At 34.8% G+C, this 21,699-nt stretch overlaps 2 protein-coding genes across 2 annotated transcripts in view; both read left to right on the top strand.

Annotated features, from left to right (window-relative positions):
• Positions 1–15,947, top strand: part of LOC128861216 (cubilin homolog) — a 57,484-nt gene extending 41,537 nt beyond the window's left edge. Inside the window, exons 15-22 of the mRNA XM_054099174.1 lie at positions 2,704–2,855; positions 2,919–4,705; positions 8,966–11,363; positions 11,431–11,604; positions 11,845–11,995; positions 12,055–12,230; positions 12,284–12,572; positions 15,597–15,947. Coding sequence (XP_053955149.1) covers positions 2,704–2,855; positions 2,919–4,705; positions 8,966–11,363; positions 11,431–11,604; positions 11,845–11,995; positions 12,055–12,230; positions 12,284–12,572; positions 15,597–15,811 — 5,342 coding nt within the window. The 3' untranslated portion in view covers positions 15,812–15,947. The remainder of the gene's footprint in view (positions 1–2,703; positions 2,856–2,918; positions 4,706–8,965; positions 11,364–11,430; positions 11,605–11,844; positions 11,996–12,054; positions 12,231–12,283; positions 12,573–15,596) is intronic.
• Positions 15,948–20,097: 4,150 nt separating this feature from the next.
• LOC128862568 (uncharacterized) lies at positions 20,098–21,281 on the top strand. The gene is made up of 3 exons (XM_054101275.1): positions 20,098–20,293; positions 20,668–20,814; positions 21,068–21,281. The coding sequence occupies exons 2-3, from the start codon at positions 20,668–20,670 to the stop codon at positions 21,233–21,235; spliced, it is 315 nt and encodes a 104-aa protein (XP_053957250.1). The 5' UTR covers positions 20,098–20,293; the 3' UTR covers positions 21,236–21,281.
• Positions 21,282–21,699: the final 418 nt, after the last annotated feature.

Below are 21,699 nucleotides of genomic sequence, written 5' to 3'. Positions count from 1 at the left end.
ATAACACCCTGGATTAGGGGGGGAGTAGGGAAAGGATAAGATGGGATACCAGGGTTAGGGACGATGGGGGGAACGTCGGTGCGGTGATCTCCTCATAGGGATTGGCTAGCCATTCAGTGCCGAACTGGCAATCCAATCCCCATATGGAGCTTCCCTCTTAGTTCGTGGTGAGTTAGCCTTCATGTTATGAGGGTTAAATCACCACTTAAGCCTCATCCCCGCGGCAAGGAGACCAACATGATGAGGATTGTTGAGTATAGATTTTTTTTAATTTAGGCCCATTGATTCCCTCCCCTGTTCGATCTGATTTCGTGTTTGATAGTGATAAAATTTTTTCCAGACCTTACGTTCATTAATAAGAACTTGAAAGTTCCTGAAGAGAACGATTTTGTGAGATAATGTATCCACCCTATGAAGAATAGGAGTATGTCAGAAGTCTTCTAAGATATTTAAATGACCTTTCATATCTCCATCGTAAAGCGCTTCATCATAATCGTAAGGCTCTAAAACGCGCTTCTTTTTCTATTGAAATTGAAAGCGGTGGTATAGGTACATAGAAGCACATTGCTCCTGTTATACCGACGCAGATGATGCCGTATAATTTGTTAAGATCATTTACCGCCCTTCGTCACTAAACTTTAGACCACCATGCTATGGAAGTGTAAGTGACTATAAATTTAATAACTGTAATGAATGTCCAGTAAGTCATTCTGGGGGTGGGTCCCCATGTTTTTCCTAAAAGCCTTGTGCAGGCAAAGAAGCTCTTAGACTTCCAAAGCGAACGTTTTGTCAAGGTTGATATCAAGGTAGTTCGCTTCTGTGGAGAGTTGAAAGTGGATTAATTTAAGACAGGATATTTAATGTTGATGTTTCTTTTCTTAGTGATCGGCACTAGTGCAGTTTTCCATGGGTTAATGGAGAGCCCTTTGTCGGTGTACCATTAGTTTATTATAGTGAAGGCTTGTTGCATACGGTTAGAAATGGTCTTCGCATAGCAGCCTACTATGTATACCATCAGGTCATCTGCATAACCTTGAGTGTGGAGTCCTAGATTGTTCAGTTTGTGGAGAAGTTCATCTATTACTAGTGTCCATAGAAAAGGAGAGAGCACTCTCCCATGCGGGCAACGTCTTGTAACCATGATGCCCACTGTTCTGGATTCCATCTTATGATGGGTTTAGGTAGGTACTTTTGAGATAGAGTATTGTTGATTGCCTCATAGGATGTACTAGCTTGAACCCGCCCGCGTAGGAGTACTTTTGAGGGATTTATGATATGTATATAAAATAATTACAAACAATAATTTCATAGAAAATATTTTTTTATTAATAACCATAATATTACAATACCCGGCATCCGTTGGTATGCCTCGTTGAATAAAATCAAAACAACCAATCAGAAAAATATCAAGCAAAATTATTTTTATTAATTTTCTATCACAAACCGTTTTTGAACTTTGCATTTGGGTCATAGTTGAACAGCTTATGCGGATTAAGAAGTCTAGGGTGCTATAAATAGTGGGAAATAGGAAAAACTAAGATTTTTTAGATTAAATTTAAGGAAACATTCGATTATTAGTGACGAATGAGAGTGATGGCGCGGCCTGGAGGCTGTGGGAAGGGAGTTCCATCATAAAAACATGTATTTAACCTTCATTGGGTGAAAATACGAATGTATAAAAATTTTTACGTCATTTGGTGTTGTCGTTTCGTAGTGATGCGCGGACAACGTACAGACATTCACCTTTATAGTATAGATTATCGAAAGCTCCTCGTATGTCAATAAAAGCGCCAAGTGCAATTTGTTTTGATTAAATAGCTTTTTCAATAATAGTTACGAGACTGTTTATTGAAGTCTTAGTAGATTTGCCAAGTTGGTAGGCAAATTGAAGTTGATGCAGTGGGATATTACCTAAGTTGTCCAAAATATTTTCCATTTGAGAAAAAATGAGCTAAGGCTATTGGTCTGTATGGCTTAGACAATTGTTCGGGGGTTTCTCCTACCTTTGGAAAAAATACAACCTTTACCTGATCCCATTTCGTAGGTAGCAATAGCGTATAGTATGGAAAAAGTGGAGTCAATGTATTGGAGCCCCTTTATAGAAGCAAGGGAATATCCCATCAGGTCCAAGACATTTGTATGGGCTGAATGTAGATATATCCCATTGCATACTTATTGTATTTCTAAATATCAGTTCGTTACCTCGGTTTACTATTGATACATTATATTTCAGTAAAAATTCAAGAAAGTACTCATCCCATATCGTTGTTGAGCATTTAACAAAGAACTTACTTGGGGCCCCATAATTAAAAGCCTAAGAATAATGCTTTAAAAAGGCTTCAAAGTCTACATCGACTGATCTTTTAAAATCACCAGTAGTAAGAAATTCAAAAGATAATACTAATTTCCAAAACACAACAAAAATTTGTTTGTCTTATATTCATCTTTTCTATGCCTCAAAAAAAAACATTCAACGTTAATTCTTTCAGACCAGGTGTATTGATCGAAATTCTCAAGGGTCAATACCCACTATACGACGTCATGAAGTCAACTTAAAATCCATAGTTTGTGCGAAATAAATTTTGGCTTGGATGAGAGTATGAGATGAAGACACCACATCAGAGTCTCATTTTCAGATCAATCTAAATTTGTTATATATTATTATAATTTTGCGCCTCATAAAAACAAATTATTTCTTTTCAGCACACAACAATGAGCTGCATAGTACTGCAGGTTCGATCGAGTCGCCGCCTTTGAATTCAATTTTCAATCAAGAAACATACACATGGAGGATTTTATTGCCCAGAGGAAATTTTATTTCTCTCAATTTCAAGGAATATAATAGAGGCTTGAAAGTAAGGAAATTTATATGCACACAATTTGCATGAGCTTATACTAACTTTTAATTTAATCAACAGTTATATGATGGCTTTGATGACTTAGCTTTGGAAATACCCATTCCGGATTCTCCTTGGCAATACACATCTAGTAGCAATGTTTTATATTTGGTTAGTATTAATAATGAATTGGACGCTTTTAAAATCGGTTGGAAAACTGTTAGCAACAGTGGTGCGCAAACTAATCTATCCAGAAATGATTGCAATAGGACATTCGTAATAAATTATAGCAATCGCTTAAATATTTCCTCGCCCGGCTATCCGAATGGTTATGCTCACAATTTGGACTGTGAATGGATAATAAAACCGGAAGACTCTACCGAACACATTGTGCTGAACTTATACGAGGTCAAGCTTGAGACATACGGCGAGTCAGATTATTTGCAGATCTTAACATCCACTAATTTGATAGACTGGCATAAAGAACTGGATATTTCTGACAGCAATGATATCTCTATTATTCCGATTAAAGTTATACAAGGAACACCATATTTGAAACTTGTGCTTCATACAGATTTCAGCTTCAATCGCACCGGTTTCACATCGTTAGCAAAGACTGCTTGCGGATCGAATATGACCGCTCTAGCAGGGCAAATATTAGGAACAAATGTTATGCGCTCGTTGAATCCCAATTCATATTGCATATGGCATATTGAAGTCCCGACCGGAAGGAAGATTGCTCTTCGTTTAGATTTTGGGAAAAATATTGTGCCTATAGCCAAAACTTGCCGCCAATATGCAATAGTGTATGACGGTTTTGATGACAATGCACCGATATTACCCCCTGGACACATATGCAACCAAGAAGGTCGAAATGTCAAAAATTTGGAATCGTCGACCAACCGTTTAACAATTAAATACAACCTCAACTGGACTAATCCTTTTGAAAAAGATTTGGATTTTAACATGACATATCAAGCAATTGCAGAGTGTGATACCGAAATACAGCTGACACATTACCTTAGTTCAATTAACATAAGCTCACCTAACTATCCCAACGTTCCCAACCCACACACTGAGTGCAATTGGATTATAATTGGTCCTGTGGGCGAAACACTGCAAGTTGAATTTTTAGGGCACTTCAGCTTTAATACCCGATATTGCAAAAAGGAATTCATCGAAATATTTGATGGCTCCACCGAATTGGCACGTAGTTTTGGACGTTTCTGTACAAAGCCGAATACAATTCGATCGACAGGAAACATTCTTCGACTACATTATTTGACCGATTTAAACGAGCCACGGAATGGATTTCAAGCTAATGTATCGATTGCCAACTGTGGTGGCACTTATGCAGACTTAGTTGGCGAAATCACATCAAATGGGTACCCAGAGATAGGCGCTTATCCAAAACCAGCCGTTTGTGATTATACAATTAAAATGCCCACCAGATCTCGAATGCGTTTGAATTTTAGTGATCTGGATTTAGCTTACGAAAGAAGTAACATAAATCGATCTGATCGTATTGAAATTGTTACACTTAGCGAGAACCCTGAAACAGTAACAGTTTTATATGGGAACTCTACGATTATGCCAGTTCTAGATATTGATACAAATGCAGTCACGCTACGCTTTGTAACATTCCCTGGAAGCTATTTGCACCGAGGATTTAAGTTAAGATTTCAGCGTTTATATGGCCTTTGTTACCGTGAAGTTGACAATGATTCAGGTATACTGTCATTGAGCACGCTGGATCAGGAACCCATTTATGTATCCTGCAGATGGAAAATCAAAGTTCCTAAAGGCCAACGAGTAACATTCGAGTTTCAAAAATTCGAAGCCCAAAGTGTCGTCAATAATACAGAACGGTAAGATTTGGTTTTATTTTAAACCCTTCATCCATTCGTTATCAGAATGAAGAATAAATCAGAAAATGTCTGTTCAAATCATTAACGAACCACTCATTTGACCTCACAAAAATAACGGATTTTTATAAATTTGACTTTATATATACATATGAGTATGGTACGTGTATGTAAAAGTATGTGCTAGAAGTTACCCGCGACTCCACCTGCATGGCATTTTTCATAATTTTATGTGAACCCAACCCGACCGCACCAAATTTTTGTCTGACTAAAATGTTCCAGTCGTATAGGTTGACATGACACCAAATGATAGAAGACTTTTTTTCTAATGTCACTCTTTTTTGTCGCTCTCTGGCAGGCAATGCCAAACCTCCGAGTATATTTCTGCTATGAAAAATTTCTCACAAAAAATCGTTTGCCGTTCGGAGTCGGCTTAAAACTGTAGATCTCTCTATTTGTGATCGCCACGTACCATGCATCTCGTCAAAGTTGACATACAAATCAAAAACATTGAGCTTTGATGAATCGAACTCTTAATACGATTTCTATAGTAATTCGACTCCAACCCCATTTAGTGTATCCAAACAAACTCGCATTAGTTTCTTCAGCCATTTATTTTTAATCAATAAACATTTTGGTTGTAAAAAAAGAAAGCAAAAATAAAAGAATGTGAATTTTTGAATGGAATTAATTTTTTGTGTGTAATTCTCGTATAATACCATTCTTCTAGCACTAGGTCAGCACCAGCTACCCAAATAGCTTTACCATGTGTAAGGAATGCTTATAGTAACAGCAATTCCCGCCCGTTGGATATTCATAAACAATATCTTTCACTAAATAGCATATACATTTTGATTCCTCTTCTTGTTTATAGGAGCTGATTTCAATAATTTTCAACCATAAAAACGATAGTTCGAAATATCCACCTAGGAAGACTACTTTTCCAGAAACATTTATTTTAAGCAACTAAAACGTTTCCCGATTATGAACCAAATCAGACAATCCATAGGTACGAAAATCTGTAATAATTCCATGACAGCGCTACCTGCAGTCAATTCCTTTCCAAAGCAGTTATTTATAGGCAGATGAAACATGCATATACTATAGTATTCCAAAATAAATCAAATCAAGCAAAAAAAAATTCGTAGTATCTCGAACACAGCGCCACTTACCGGGTCTTAAAAACTCGCAAACCTTCTCCGTTTATTTAAAACAACTCTTTAAACCACAAAAAATTAGCAATCAAGCAAACTTTCATATTCATATAGTACATGTGTTTATGTTTATATATAATTCGCTTGTACATCCTCGTTTAGTTGTTTGGCCGAATTCGTCCTCCAATTTATGGTGTATGTTTTGATGTTGTGCTATACATAAATGGTTTTTATGAGAACATTCAGGTGTGTGCCAATATGTAGGCGCAACCGCTAATAGCAAAAACTTTTTCTTATATTCGAGGTTCGTAACGCTTAGTATAGGTGCTACTTTTTAAAAACTTAAATGAAGCCAACCAAAATTAATCCATTATAACATACTTCAATTCATAACCAAATTATAAAAAAAATAAAATCTGGTGAGCAAAACTTATCTAAATATTCTTATACTCGTACATGTGCAGAAAAAAAAACAAAAACAATTCAATAAACCAAAAACAAGGTTCAACGGTGGGTTTCAGTAGAAAAACTTCAAAGCGCCTCCTACATTTTGTTTACCGATACGGGTTCAATTACCAATCTTTTCACTCGTTTTTCTATAAAATGGCAGATCGAGGTAAAAGATGGAAATAGTCTTTTTAAGACTTTAGACTAAATTGTCTTTTTAAGACTAACTTCTGATAATTACATAGTTAATAACACTTTTAGTAGTTTTCGAATACACTACAGAAATTTCTACTCATCTTTTTGAAATAGCCCATCTTCAGTTGCAATATAAAAAAATAGTATTTTCTATGATATACAACTTTGTTCTGTGTTTCATATTTTCGCCTTGAAGTAGTGTTCGAGATTTGGCACTACTTTTCCCCATATTTCGAACAGCATACTTATTCGCATCGAGAGAACTCCTCGTATTTGTAAGCGATTCATTCAAAAATCGATCCATTTTTTGACTTTTTTATATGAGTGAAAGTTCTAGCATCAAGAGTATATGCCCTCGATCGTAACAAATGATAGTCCGGATAGTAAGAGGGGTAAGATAAGGCATTCATTTGCAACAATTATTTTATAATGTAGCGACGATGACGATACGCTTGCTTGTCCACACACAATGCAACTAGCTATCTACAAGTACGAGTTGTCAATATGTCGAGCGATGAAGAGGAATTTATTTTATTGTATTATCTTCTCCATCGGAGCAGAAATAAAAGAAAGAGGAGGCACTGGGTGCATCCGTACATAAGGAATAACTCAAACAGCAGATTATTCATTGCCACAAGGGAGTTACAAGAGGATGATTACAAATTTCTGACTTTTGCTTACACAAAGGATTATAAATGTCAGACCTTTTACAGAATGTCTAAAACTGTTTTTAAGGAGCTTGTAGAAATTTTGAAGCCGACTATTCAAAAACTAAATACTAGCACTGAAAATCAAAAACAAACTACAAGCGTACAGGGTATTTCACGACTCTGCTGCCGTGTGCGGTTCGCTATTTGAACACAAGTGTGCGATAACGAAGCGTAGCCTCGCGTTCATTTTGTCGCATACACTACGATGGCGATATGATCCGTGTGCGGGGGCCCTAAGCCTGTCTTGCAATTATTACAATTCTTTCTTCTTTTGATACGATGTTTTACCAATCAACGCCGTCTAATTCAGCCGCAGTTTTCTTCTCACATCGCTTACCGAAGAATAACACAAATTCAGTAATGTGGTGTTATGGTTATATTCACAGGTTTACGGTTTATATATACAAAGCTTCTCGTTAAAATCCATCTGCCGTTGGGAGACGGCAAAAAACTGTTGGTTCCTCCATTTGTAAGATGGCGTCAACACGCACACCTGAAAATGGAGGAGGAGCTCGGTCAAATAAACAATACAACAGACCATTCTTCTGAAATTGCAAAAGATCGTTCGAAATCGCTTTTAATTTAGATATACTACATACATAGTTATTTCAAAACACCTGGGTCATCTGCTGGCCTATTTGTGAAATTTGTGAGCGAAAACAAATAAAAAAAGACTAATTCTGAAGAATCTTTGGATATTTGTACAATATATTTCTTACATTCTGAAAAACCGGGGGATTTTTTAACTATCATCTTTTTAAACAGTTATAAATCATATTTTGTTTGATATTTCGATTAGTTTATTTCATGTTATGGCATTCCACGTAATTCGCTGAAAGAATATAACTTATGCAGGTATAACAACACAAACTTGGTAATAAAAGCGAGTTGGGTGAACTGAACTTTTGTGAATGGGCTCTGAGAAAATAATGGGGAAATTTCAACTAAACACCTACATATATGAAAAAAACATTTTTAGATAAGTAAACAAATTTCACCAATCAAATTACATTTTTTATGGCGGATAATATCAGAGTTGCTTTTACTGGCATTACTGCACTAACGTGTTTGTTCAGGAGGGTGGATACAACAGTCTAATGAAACCTAGTGAATTGTTAACATATAAAGTAAATACATTACCAAAATGTTTCGACTGATGAGAGGAATCTATTTCGCGAATTATGTTAGTCCGTTCATTTAAGCAACAGATGGCTTGGTGTGAAATCGTTTAATACCCCCTCCATCCAAATGTAATGATAATTTTTGAAGTGACTAATAAAAAAGTTTTGCCTAATAGCGGTCGCCGCTCGGCAGACAATGGCAAACCTCTGAGTGTATTTCTGCTGTGAAAAAGCTCCTCATAAAAACTATCTGCCATTGGGAGCCGGCTTAAAACTGTAGGTCCATTTGTGGAACAACGTTAAGATGCACAAATACGAAGAGAAACCCGGCCAAGCATCCAAAAAAGGGTGTAGGTATATACATATATATAATAAAAAAGTGGGAGATAAAGTTAAGCTATTTTTTTAAATTGGGAAACGTGCGCCCAATGCACAAAGAACGGTCAGTCCCATGCAAAACTATAGAAAATGGCAAAAATGAATATTATACTTAATAATAATAAAAAAGTTAAACGCTCGGGAAAATGTACACTATTTCATTGAAATACTCTAATTGTATATTCACTTATTCATATTTTTTAATATATTCGGCTCGTAACATCGGTTTTAATGGCATATTTTTTCAACTTTTCACAGTTTTATATTGCAAACTTCTCTCCATCGAAATGCGCTGATACAAAAAATTTCATTTTACAATGATCCCGATATGCTTTCGAAAATTACCGAGGTCGATATAAACAATTTTAACTTGTCTCAGCAAATAGTGTCTTCTGACAACTTTATGTATGTACGCTTCGATATTCATCGCCGCTTGTCGTCAATACGCATACTTCAGGCACGCTATAGTTCGAACGAGGAGTCTCCCTGTCCACCCGATATCAACAAACAAATTTCTGGATCACTCGACACAAACAGATTACCCTGGAATACCAACTTCTTTTGTACCTCACGATTCATATTAAGTGGATTTGAAACCATAACTTTTAAGATCGGAGAGATTGTGGTTTACAGAAATAATCCATTTCACAATCCATATGCCATTCGTTTCCAAGATGAAAGTTTACTTATGCCATATAAAATGATATTTACAAATATCACTGATATAGAGGTGTCGCTATCATCCAAAGGTGGCATGCTCAATATGCTGCAAAATGATGATATTAAAATTAGTCGGTTTTCAGTAGAGTTTCATCGTCATCCCTGTGGAGGAAGCTTCAACGTAGCTAAAGATTTCAAAATTATATTTCCTCCAGAAAATGTTGTACATAATGGTGATGAACATCATATAGAATGTGCGTGGACGATTAGAGGAGCCTCTGAAAGGCGACCATATAAGCTGCTTGGTAATATCAGCTTAATTGATGACTGCAGTAAAGAATTTATTAGCATATATTCTGGTATGACTCCGGAGCTTCCACAAATTGCAAAAATTTGTCATAACTCAACAGAGCTTATTTCTGGTATCAATTTAAAAAAGCATTTAACGACTATATTATATCACTCCGAAGAACCTAGAGCAAGTACATCATTCCAGATAACTGCTAAAGCGTCTATTACTTGTGGCAGTAAAACGATGGTTGTAATTAGCCCTCCACCAGTTTCAGTGGATTCTAAAACATATAAAAACAATATGGAATGCAGCTGGGAGTTCGAAACAAGTCATGGACTCTACTTGATTGTAAATTTCTTAGGTAGATTTTTTATAGAGAAATCCGAAAACTGTTCTAAGGACTACCTGGAAATATATTTTTATGAAAATAACATTTGGAATCCAAAAGAACGTTTTTGCGGTCGAGAAGTTCCGAGCACGTACAATGCCACGTCACATCGTATATTAATAGTGTTTCGCACAGACAATACAACAACAGGTGATGGCTTCACTTTTCGAGTATCATCAGCTTGCATCACCACTTTCCATGTTACCAATCAATTGCAGGTAGTACGAACTCCTGATGCGGAAAGCACGCCGTATTCCAGGTTTCAGTGTTCATATACCTTCGTATCAAACTCAGATAAGGCAATTAGGTTGCAAATAAAGAATAGTGGATATACACATGTCCGTAGGCCAATCTTTAAGAACAGGTCATGCCCATTGGGATTTATAGCCTATAAGAAAGACGAAGAAGGAAACGAAATTAAAGCAGGCGAATATTGCGAAGCAACAGAAATACTCGAGTACCGTTATTTGCGTTTAACCATTATCACGGTCTACGAAGCCTTTCAAATAGCATATCAATTAAATTCTTGTGGCGGAAATATCTCCCAATCGACAGTGATTCGTTCTCTGTCCGCTACGAACGTGGAAAGTGGTAACGACTATTTATATGCGGACAATATGAACTGCATATGGAATATAATGGCACCGTCGGATCATTCCATATTAGTAAGGTTTAAATATTTCGATATGGAGAAAAATGAAAAATGCTCACTTGATTTCGTGACAATTTACTTACCGAGGACAGAGAATGAGCTTATTAAATTATGTGGTAATTTAAGCGCAAATCCGCCACTGGTTTTAGTGGACGGCAGCCAAGCCGTTATTGCGGCTGTATCTGATAATAGTTATGCGAAAAAGGGCTTTCAAGCTGATATTTTATTTGTTCGCAACTGTAATGAACGCATTGCATTGACTAACGATGACTCAGTTGCACAGCAACTTATAATGATTCGGAATTACACAGTGAACTCAACTGAGGAATTGCATTGCCAAATCCGTGTAACAGCTCCGGAGAGTTATCGTGTCAAAATTCAAATAAGAAATCTGGATATTAATCAAGCACGATGTCCAGATGAAAGATGTGCACAGTGCAACTATTTAGAGGTAATAGAAGGGGCGGACAAGAGTGACACCACCTTGTCCATGGGCAAATTTTGCACAAATAATGAAACGAAAAGAAAGTTAATAACGTCCAATGAACATGCACTGCTACAATTTAGCTTTACAAGACAAGGGAATTACACCCCTGAAATTGTTCTAGAAATCGAAAAATCCGTTTGTGGCAGACGAAACGAACTAGAACTTCAAAGCGAGAAGGTTAGATGGAAAATATATCATTTACAAGCACGCTTCTATTAATATATGTGTAATATTCGTCACACAGGTCATAACGATCCAATTTCCACCTGAAGGCGCAGTATATCCTCCTAATGCTCATTGCAAATGGCGCATAAAATCGGAAACACACTTTCAAATTCATTTCGAATACATGCTTTTACAAAAGCCATCTGCAGAGACGGGTCAGTGTGTTGATTATCTGCGGATAGCACATGATAAGGTAAAAAAGTTCAAAAAGTAATGTTCAGTTAATATTTAATTTTGCTAATGGAAACTAAATTCTTGGGTTTATATAATAATTTGATGTTAAGTTTCTACCTTAATTTTAAGTACTTATTAATGTTACAATAATTTGAACTCTTATTTTGAAATTTAATGCCTGCTGCTGTCTTATAAAAGACTGAAAATTCAGCCTCATACAGCCTTATTAAAAATAAATTTAAATAATATCCCCTCACAGAGAACAGACAATTATTGTGGTAATTCCACAGGATTTACCAAATACATAACTAAACCTAGAGGACATCGGGACGATTATACCGATTTGACTTTTCACAGTGATGACTCCGTCGAGGACAAAGGCTTCAAGATAACAGTTTCAACTCAACAGCGTAAGCACTTCGGCAGTGAAGAAAAATAAAATAAATTTAAAAAATATATATTGTTTTAGCTTGTAATCGCACACATACGAGGCTCAGTGAGTTTATTGACTTCAAGCCGCAAAAAACTTCCAATCAAACGTGTGTCGCAGATATTAAAGTGCCCGATAATTACACAATCAACTTGTATGTTCGCATGTTCACGTCAGAATATGTGGAGTGGAATTGCTCTAATCCAAATTTCCAAGTAAATATTTTTGTAACGTTTTGGCTAATATGAATAATAATTTATTTTAACAGATAAACGATACTACAATTAACAAAAATCTGAGGTCGCACTGCATCTCGTATTTCTACGAAGATCATATTCACACAAACATAAGCGCAGCGCATATATATACCAGATCGCTTGATAATTTCCAAATGTTTTACTTTGCTAGCCACAGGTCTTCAGAGCCAGGATGTGGCGGTGAGATATATACAATCCAAGGCGTTATTTCGAGTCCCTCCTACGAGCATCGGAATTTTTCAGAATGTCGTTGGGATATTTCAGTGCCAGAACCAAATCGCATAGAAGTAGTTTTCACAAGTACGTATTTTTGTATTAAATACAGCCGAAGTAGTATAAGGAATGGGAATGCACTTGAAGTTGAGAAGAGAAAGAAAGTTAATAGAAGTGGAGTAGACATATAGCTTGATGGATCAGAAAGATCTGCGTTTCGTCAATAGGCTAACAATTACTGAATATCTCAATGATTAGGTTGGATTAGATGAGCGTTCATGCGAATGTGTAAACATTTCGTCCGTTGGGTGAGTTAAATGGAGAAATACTCTAAATAAAGGTTAGGGAAGAGGGAGTTTTGTTTTGGGGTTGTGGAGAAGAAGGCCGAACGATGACTATTCACGTTTGCGTGTACCTCTTCTTACTACTGATGAAATTCATCAGGTGTGTGATATATATATCGCAGGTGCAGCAAAAAAGTGAGGCAGCTAAGATGATGTTGAAATGATGCCATCTCATCTTCCAGACAGTTGTTGCAGAAAGAACTCGAAGTAATCGCAGTCTAAACGCATGAATACCCACTCAATGTCCAGAAAGTATACGCGCGAAATTCGAAAACTGCGACTTTGTTAGCCAAAGAAGTTCTCTCGAACGCTCTCGATGTACCCATAATACTGATACAAATACATTTAGAAAAATTCAATTTTTTATTAAGCTTATTCTTTTACAGTTTCTGGCAACTGTCTAATTTCCAAAAATGATATTAATTAAGTGGCCAAATTTATTAGTAATGCAACAACTAGCTCATTTTTTAGTACTTTCCATCAAATTTGTCAGAGACTTAAGCGATATCGCTGCTATTTACGCTAAAATGTTGTACGAGTATTAAAGATCTCTGTTAGCAAAAACTTTACTCTACATAAAATTCCATAAAAAGAAGAGTTGAATCCGGAGGTATTGGTGATCAGTCAACCTGACACCACATATGAAGGGAACTTCCGGCGCAAACACACCTCCGATATCGATCGTCTTCAATGAATGATTTAAGGATTATCTGTGGCCCAAGAGGGTAAAATTAACCTCGTCGGCCATTAGAATTTCTTCCCGGAATTTCGGGTTAGCTTCGTCAATCCGAAAGGTGCCATTTGGATCACTATTTCCATTTTTATCGGTAGAGGATTAAAATTGTACTGAATCGACATTTATAATTGAAGACACAGATCGGGGTAGAATTGTTAAAGTTGTTCAAAGTTCAGTGACCAGATTGAATGGGAGCATCTTAGGCATATAGACGCATTTTACTATATGACAGTAAATTCGTTAAAGTTATAGGGCAGAGTATACAAATTAAATAAATTTATCACAGAGCGCTTGCCCCGACATTCAGTGCTGGCGATGACCTTTATAGCTTGGGCAGTCTTTTTTAAAATGACTTTAAATAATTTTGGAGCAGTTTTTGCTCAATATTTCAAGGTTATATTTCAATAGTTAACTTAGTCTAACCTCAATTTTCTCCTTCTAGTCCCACAAATTGCAAATAAAGTTATTTTATTTAATGCCGAGTATGCACAACAAGTCTTTTAAATTGTAATTTTCTTCCCCATCCCCATTTTCTTACTCACATATAAAGTATTTTGTAATCAGTGGTCTAGAGTTGCTAGAATTGTTAATAAATTGCATATACTCGGCAGTGTATTTTTGTGTTGCTACCGTTTCTCCAGACTTCATGTTGCAAATTATTTTAATATTTTTATTTTTACCAATATTCAATTCCATCTGAATTTCCTCAAAAACTCATTCTAAGCCATCATTATAAAAATTCAGAACTTCTTTCAAATTTACTTTAGCTTTATCATCAGGACTTGAGACCTAATCGGGAAAAAGTGTTTGAAAGACTAGGAGTAAATCTTTATGTATTAAAATTTATGTTTCAAATTACGAATACAGTGACTTACGAAAATGAGTTTACTGCTTCAAAAATCGTAAGCCACAGTCGTTGTTTTTTTAATAAAGGCATTAATTTTAACTTGCTTCCCGTCATTATTGTATAATTTTATAAAATCAGTTTGGGCATTAAATTTTCATAGAGGATTGAAATACAAAAAATAGGTGTTTTCGGATGAGATTTTCAAGCGGTAATAACTCGAGAACTAGAGCCAAATCAGAAGTAGGGTTACTATTTACCAGTTAAATCTACGTTCTCGAGTTATGTTTCCCAGATATGCTTACGATGGCCATAAATATAAATCAAAAGCAGTGAGACCTTTCAAATAATATGCATATACATATTGACATAATGTAAATATAATAAAAATATACATATTCCTTCATCCAATTTTAAACTTAAAACAAATTCAAAAATTATAGAAAAGTGCTTGTCAATAAGTAACATTATTAAACTAGTAACTCGACATTTTTGCCAGTTTTGACTATTTTGTTTTTTTAACGTCCATTGATATTTCATAAAAATTTTGGTGATTATGTAACATATAAACACAAATTTGTAATTATGTACACAAATTAAAAAAACCACCACAAAGTTTCTTAAAATTTCAATATTTCCTTAGAATTTCTAGAAAATATTTGGTATGCTGTTTTATAGCCAATTACATTATTTTATACGATAAAATGCACCGTCAGGGAAAAATTATCATAAAAAATTATCAAAGCTTTTCGATGATCGATCGTTGCACAACACTCTTGAAAATGTCATTGCGAAAATACCGGTAACTTCTTATATTAATGCTTGCTACCGTAAACTTTGAAATATCGAAAAAAATGCGTAAAAAAGGTAGGACACTTCCTGGGTTTTCTATTATAAAAATTACGCAGGGCAGAGGTTTGAAATTTTTTTAATTGGCTCAGTGTATTTAAAATCGTTGGAAAATACGTTATTATTTGGCTAAACCAGAAAAAATTGAACATTCATCCTAAGTATATGTGAATTAAAAACGAATATGGGTCTTAAAACAAAAGAGTTAGAAATAAATATGTTTGAGGTACATAAATCATAGCTAGAAACTAGTTAAAATCATACTAATATCTGTTTGAAGTTATAGCATTTAGAAATTCTTCTTTTCTTACAAAAATTGACCATATTTTATTTTTTAGCTTTTGATATGGGTTCGAAGGTGAATTGTGACTTAGACTACGTGAGCATCATAGAAATCTCGCCGTCTGGAGAAGAGAAAGTAACAAAAAATGTTTGCGCAGACCAATCCATTGATGAATTCATCTCGAAAACCAGCAGAGTTGCTATTGTTTCCAAAAAATCGCCTAACTTTAATGGAAATGGTTGGAGATTAAAGTTTCAACAATTCTACTGATAAAGACATTGGTGGAAAAATATTGTGAGATAAGAACATATTCTTAGAGATATTTATGAAATATTTAATTCAAATAAACTTTATAAAAAATATATGCAAGAACAACAAAATATATATGAATAATATTTAGATGCACTGTGATACAACTTCGCGAAATTGTTTGTCTCCACACGATCATAAATTCGCATCTTCCTTCTGTACATCAAGCAAATGTAAGCCAAACATGTTTCTACGTTTTTATGTAATTTACTTGATTCGAGCACACCATGTTTCCGGGGTCACTTTCCAACTGGTTTGTTAATAGCAAGCTGAAAAGAGCAATGCATTGTATGATTTGAACAAAAGCGTTGCTCGTCTATATATTTTGAACAATAGAAAACCATACTCTGAGTTTTGTGATGGTTGGATGGCGGGCAAATCAACCAACAAGAACTTTTATCTCCGCCAACTGAGCCACAAATAACCCCTTCCCAAATTAGAAAAATAAAAGACGGCAAACAAATTTCGTATCATCCGCATATATATTTTATTTCGCTTGTTGCGATTTTTGTCTAATATTTCGGGATATTTATGTACATTTACTATATGTACATATGTGAGTGAAAGCATTGGTATGCACAAGACTGTAGTTCCAATGATGATGATGATGTACGTGAGTGATCACCTTAACGCCGGTATGCAGTAAGCAGTCCCTAGTATCTAGTCTCAAAAATCGGCCTCTATATCGTCAGGGAACTTTTATCAGGTCATAAAAAAAAATATGTTACATTTTATTTGATTTTAAAGAAACATGCAAATGAAGTGAGGTGATGTTTTCATGAATACTATTAATACGAATAAAAAGAAATGTCTTTATTTTCTAAAAATTAGGCAAATTCTGTAGTGCGAAGGACCCATTTTTATAGTGCAATATACTTTCAATAGGTTTTTTTAGATTTCTGAATCATTGTGCTGAGACTTTATCCAAACATTGAAACCGTATGATAACCAAACTCGGAAATTCTGAACTCATTTGAACTTTGGGTTAGTTAAATATTCGTACATAGACAGATAGATATACGCCACTAAATATTTCTGCCATTTTAGTTTATCTCAGCCCTCTACTTCCTTTCAAATGACTTCTACTAAAGCTGCACAGTGTCGCGTTTCGAGAAGTATGATAGTAGCTACATATTTAACAAAACTAAAAGTAAATGACAGCCTATAATCCCAATTGAATTTTTGAGCTTATAGATCTGCTGTAGAGCGATTTATTAACACATTTTAACGATATTCGTTATCTTTCCTTAACCACAATTTCACGATTTTGCTATTCGGTAACCCATTTCATAACGAAGCTCGATAAGACAAAATCGGCTGTTTTGGTTAACACGTCGATTATTGCAAACTAAACGACAACAAAATTTTTTGTGGTTAAGACTCTGAAAATACATTAACAAGAATTTATTAAAACAAAGCGAATATGTCTATCGAGTATTAGGTTTATGACTTATCGCGTCGTGAGGATGTAGTAAGTCCTCAAACAGTGGGTCGACGTTTGCTCGAGGATGTGGGCAATCCTTTCCATTTGGCTGCAGAGGAGTTTCAAAAACTATTCCTGTACTCCTTGATAGTCACCTTCGAGGTTCCAGAATAACAGCGATTTTGACTGAAAACAGGTAAATTTCGTAACTTTGAAGCTTATTCAATTCTAAATTCTGCCTTTATATTACTAAGTTCTAGCTGCACTGCAATTTTTTGCAACTTTATGTTATCGTTATGTTATGAGCCGCAGATTAGCAATCTGGAATTTCTATAAGCCAGTCGCCTGCTAGTCGTAGCATTCATAGTAAAGAGTTTTCCAATAACAGGTGTGACAGGTGAATGGATTGCGCTATCGAGAGATGATTAACGATTTTTTATGGCCGGAATTGGATTGTATTGATCTGGACAACGTTTATTTTCAAGAAGACGGCGCTACAGGAAAAGTTTCCCGATCGTGTTATCTCTCGAAGAGGTGATCACAATTGGCTACCGAGATCTTGTGATTTAACACCTTGCCACTCTTTTCTTTGGGACCACGTGAAATAGAAAATCTACGCCAACAGCCCAGGGTCGATTCAAGACTTCACAGATGGAATTCGCGAGGCTTTCGAGGACATAGGGCAGCCACTTTGCAATTCGGTTATGGAAAATTTCATTAAAAGGATATTGTCCTGTAAGCATGGTCGCGGTGGTCATTTGCTGATGTTATTTTTCACAATTAACGGCATACCTTCCTCTTTATAATGAAATAAACATCCGATCATTTATATTAAAAAATAGCTTTTTTCTTTGAATATAAAAATAACACCTCTTATTTGAAAACCTTATATAACAGATGCAATCGTTCTATGCTTTGCGCAAAGAGGATTCCTATGACCCAAGAGGAGCGGCAAGCGGCAAAAGAAATTTTTGGTTGAGTTACTCGGCTGTAGCGCGTCCTCTTTTAGGAGTTGTCGATGATATTCTAAAGCCATATATACACATAAAGTATTAAGTATTAAAAAATAGCATTTTTTACTTTTTTTACACTTTTACATTTGGTTTTTAAGGCTTGTAAATTGACTTTTTGGTGTCATTTTCATTGTGTTGTGAGGTTTTATGATGTTACAAAGATAATTTTATTTGTTTAAATTTAAGAATATCCATTCAATAAAGAATAGGAATTAAATAAATTTCTGCAGTATCATCCATGATTGAATATGTTTGACAGCGTTCTGGACCTAAAGTATTTGCAGTAATATCTACATAACATTACCTGTTTGAACCCATAAGCGCGAAGGTGTTACAACTCGTTTATGGTTTGTAGCAGCCTAAAGCAAATGAGATGTATATGTTGTAATTAATAGAAAACGGCACCCGCCGTAGCCGAATGGGTTGGTGCGTGACTATCATTCGGAATTCAAAGAGAGAACGTTGGTTCGAATCTCGGTGAAACACCGAAATTAAGAAAAACATTTTTCTAATAGCGGTAGCCACTTGGCAGGCAATGGCAAGCCTTTGAGTGTATTTCTGTCATGAAAAAGCTCCTCATAACAAATATCTGCCGTTCGGACTCGGCTTGAAACTGTAGGTCCCTTCATTTGTGGAACAACATCAAGACGCACACCACAAATAGGAGAAGGAGCTCGGCCACACAACCAAAGGAGTGTACGTGCCAATTATAACTATATACACATATATAATTTAAAGCAACTATGTCAATGTGTCAAGGAGCATTGCCGATGAAATTAAGATGTGCCATCACGCACATAATTAAAATTTTTATTAAATTTATTATACTGTTTACTCTGCACTTGTTTGGACTATAATTAATCTTGCAAATATGGAGACTACAGTACTGTGTGAAATAAAATGAATATATAGTCTAAGATCCGGCCATAGAATGACCTTCACCCATCACGTTACGGGATGAAACATATTTTTTTATAACATTTAATATGTCACAAAATATATTTCGCAAAGGTTGCCTAGAAATTCCTGTGTAATGTATAATTAATTAATTACGGGATGAAACATATTTTTTTATAACATTTAATATGTCACAAAATATATTTCGCAAAGGTTGCCTAGAAATTCCTGTGTAATGTATAATTAATTAATTACGGGATGAAACATATTTTTTTATAACATTTAATATGTCACAAAATATATTTCGCAAAGGTTGCCTAGAAATTCCTGTGTAATGTATAATTAATTAATAATTAAAAAATTAATTAATTTTTTTTAAACTTTGCACCTATTCCGTTACGTATTAAAATGTATACTAGTCGTAAGTATGTAACTTGTGTAACATGCAGCCACCGGGTTGCCTTATTTTTTCTTGTGCAGGTATAAGATTGCCAGGTGTTTACAGGTAAGTCGCAGTAGTAATTTGCACCCATCGAGTTACGCAATGAAATTTATGTCAAATTAAAGTTAATTTTATTTCAAATTTTATGGTATAGGGTTGACTGCGGAAAACTTGTGCAAAGTTCCGGTTGTCGACTTTTAAAAATCTAAATTTTTGTGTGACTGTGTATGCGATAAATTCGCGTGTTTCGAATTAGAACGAGTGCACATGCTCTTTTTACGTGAATTTGAGAAAGATAGCGACGAGCTATAGTATATGCTAAGCAGTGCAATTAACCTCACAATTTATTTACTTTTGAAAAAAAACGTGGTACTACTACATATCGTTATCGCTTTGTGACAATATATTGTTAAAAAAATGGAAAAAAGTGCTTTTTGTGTGATTTAGGGGACTCAGCCGACACTGTGTTAGATTTTAACGATGACAGTTTGAAAAACTGTTCATTAAAATTAGCTTTTCGTAAAATAAAAAGCTTTAAATACAAAGACATTGATATAATCAACGCGTCCCTAGATTTTGTTGGTTACCACACCACGTGCTATAAAAAAGTAACTGCATTAAGTAATAAATATAAAGATGAATTTAATCAATTTGCTGCAGAGAATACAGTAAGTATAAATATTATTCTTTTATTTATCATAGTAAAGAAATTTTCTATACGTTTCTATTGGAGTAATGGCAATACAGCATGTGGATTTTGTATATTATATAAATATTTTAAATTTTTATGCAATGAAATAGAATGTAAAGAAAATTCTGGAATAATTAGCGCTTATGGTTTAACGATTTTTCTTCATATATTTGCTTTTTAATATGGCTTGAAAAAATAAATCTCAAAAATCCGCATACACAAGTTTTTTTTTTTTTATTTATACGTTCATTCGTATCACTATTTATGAAAGTTTTTTTTGTTAAGCTACATTATTAAAATAATATATAAAAGTTATTTATAAAATATGTTATCATAAAATTTATTTTTCAGATGCGTGTCGGTACTTCTGTTGCTGGTGCAGCTCCAAATTGTATGAATTCTAGTCCATCGCCACAAGAATCATCTCGCACAGCAGTCACAGAAGATGAAGAGAGTAATGCTGATGCTATTATTGATATTTCTACAGATTTTGACGAGGTAATAAAATGTTCTGATATTTATAGTAACTACAAAAAAAATTTTTAACATGTATATTTTTCGGTGATTTTACGTGGTAAAAATAACTTGATTACTGGAGGATGGTAGAATAAGTTTCTTTTTATTTATTTTTTATTTATAATATATGTTATGTATATGTCACTTGTTGTTACTGATTTGACCTAACTATTTTTATATTCAAAACAATATTTTTCATTCAATATTTATTTAAAAATAATTTTTATTATTTCAGGAGCCATCAACCTCAACATCAGGCTCATCTACTAGCAGGGCCACTTGTCTGTTTTGTGATTATGAACGCAAATACTTTCGCTCAGATTCGCTAAAAATTGAGAAGCAGTACAAAAAATCAAGGATATGGCAGAGAGTCTTGATGATTCCGATATCTTGTCAAAACTAAACAAGCAAACTGTTGCTTATCATCAGCCTTGTTACGCAGCATATCAGCTGAAAGAAAAACGGTCTACCACAGAAGTACCGATTCAAATTGCCAAACATATAGGAATTTGGCTTTTGACTCATTGTGTGATTTTATTACAAATGAAATCATAAATAATAACAACCGGAACTTTGCACAAGTTTTCCGCAGTCAACCCTATACCATAAAATTTGAAATAAAATTAACTTTAATTTGACATAAATTTCATTGCGTAACTTGATGGGTGCAAATTACTACTGCGACTTACCTGTATACACCTGGCAACCTTATACCTGCACAAGAAAAAATAAGGCAACCCGGTGGCTGCATGTTACACAAGTTACATACTTACGACTAGTATACATTTTAATACGTAACGGAATAGGTGCAAAGTTTAAAAAAAATTAATTTTTTAATTATTAATTAATTATACATTACACAGGAAT

The sequence above is a fragment of the Anastrepha ludens genome, chromosome 4, assembly GCF_028408465.1.
Source record: "Anastrepha ludens isolate Willacy chromosome 4, idAnaLude1.1, whole genome shotgun sequence".
NCBI classification, from domain to species: domain Eukaryota; kingdom Metazoa; phylum Arthropoda; class Insecta; order Diptera; family Tephritidae; genus Anastrepha; species Anastrepha ludens.
Note: the sequence above shows the minus strand (reverse complement) of the source record. Positions and strands in the feature narration are given on the sequence as shown.

Excerpts from the sequence above, each read along its gene's own strand:
- LOC128862568 (XM_054101275.1), top strand. The coding sequence starts at position 20,668 with ATGCGTGTCGGTACTTCTGTTGCTGGTGCAGCTCCAAATTGTATGAAT. Across the intron at positions 20,815-21,067 it reads TTTCTACAGATTTTGACGAG|GAGCCATCAACCTCAACATC; the intron begins GTAATAAAATGT and ends TTATTATTTCAG.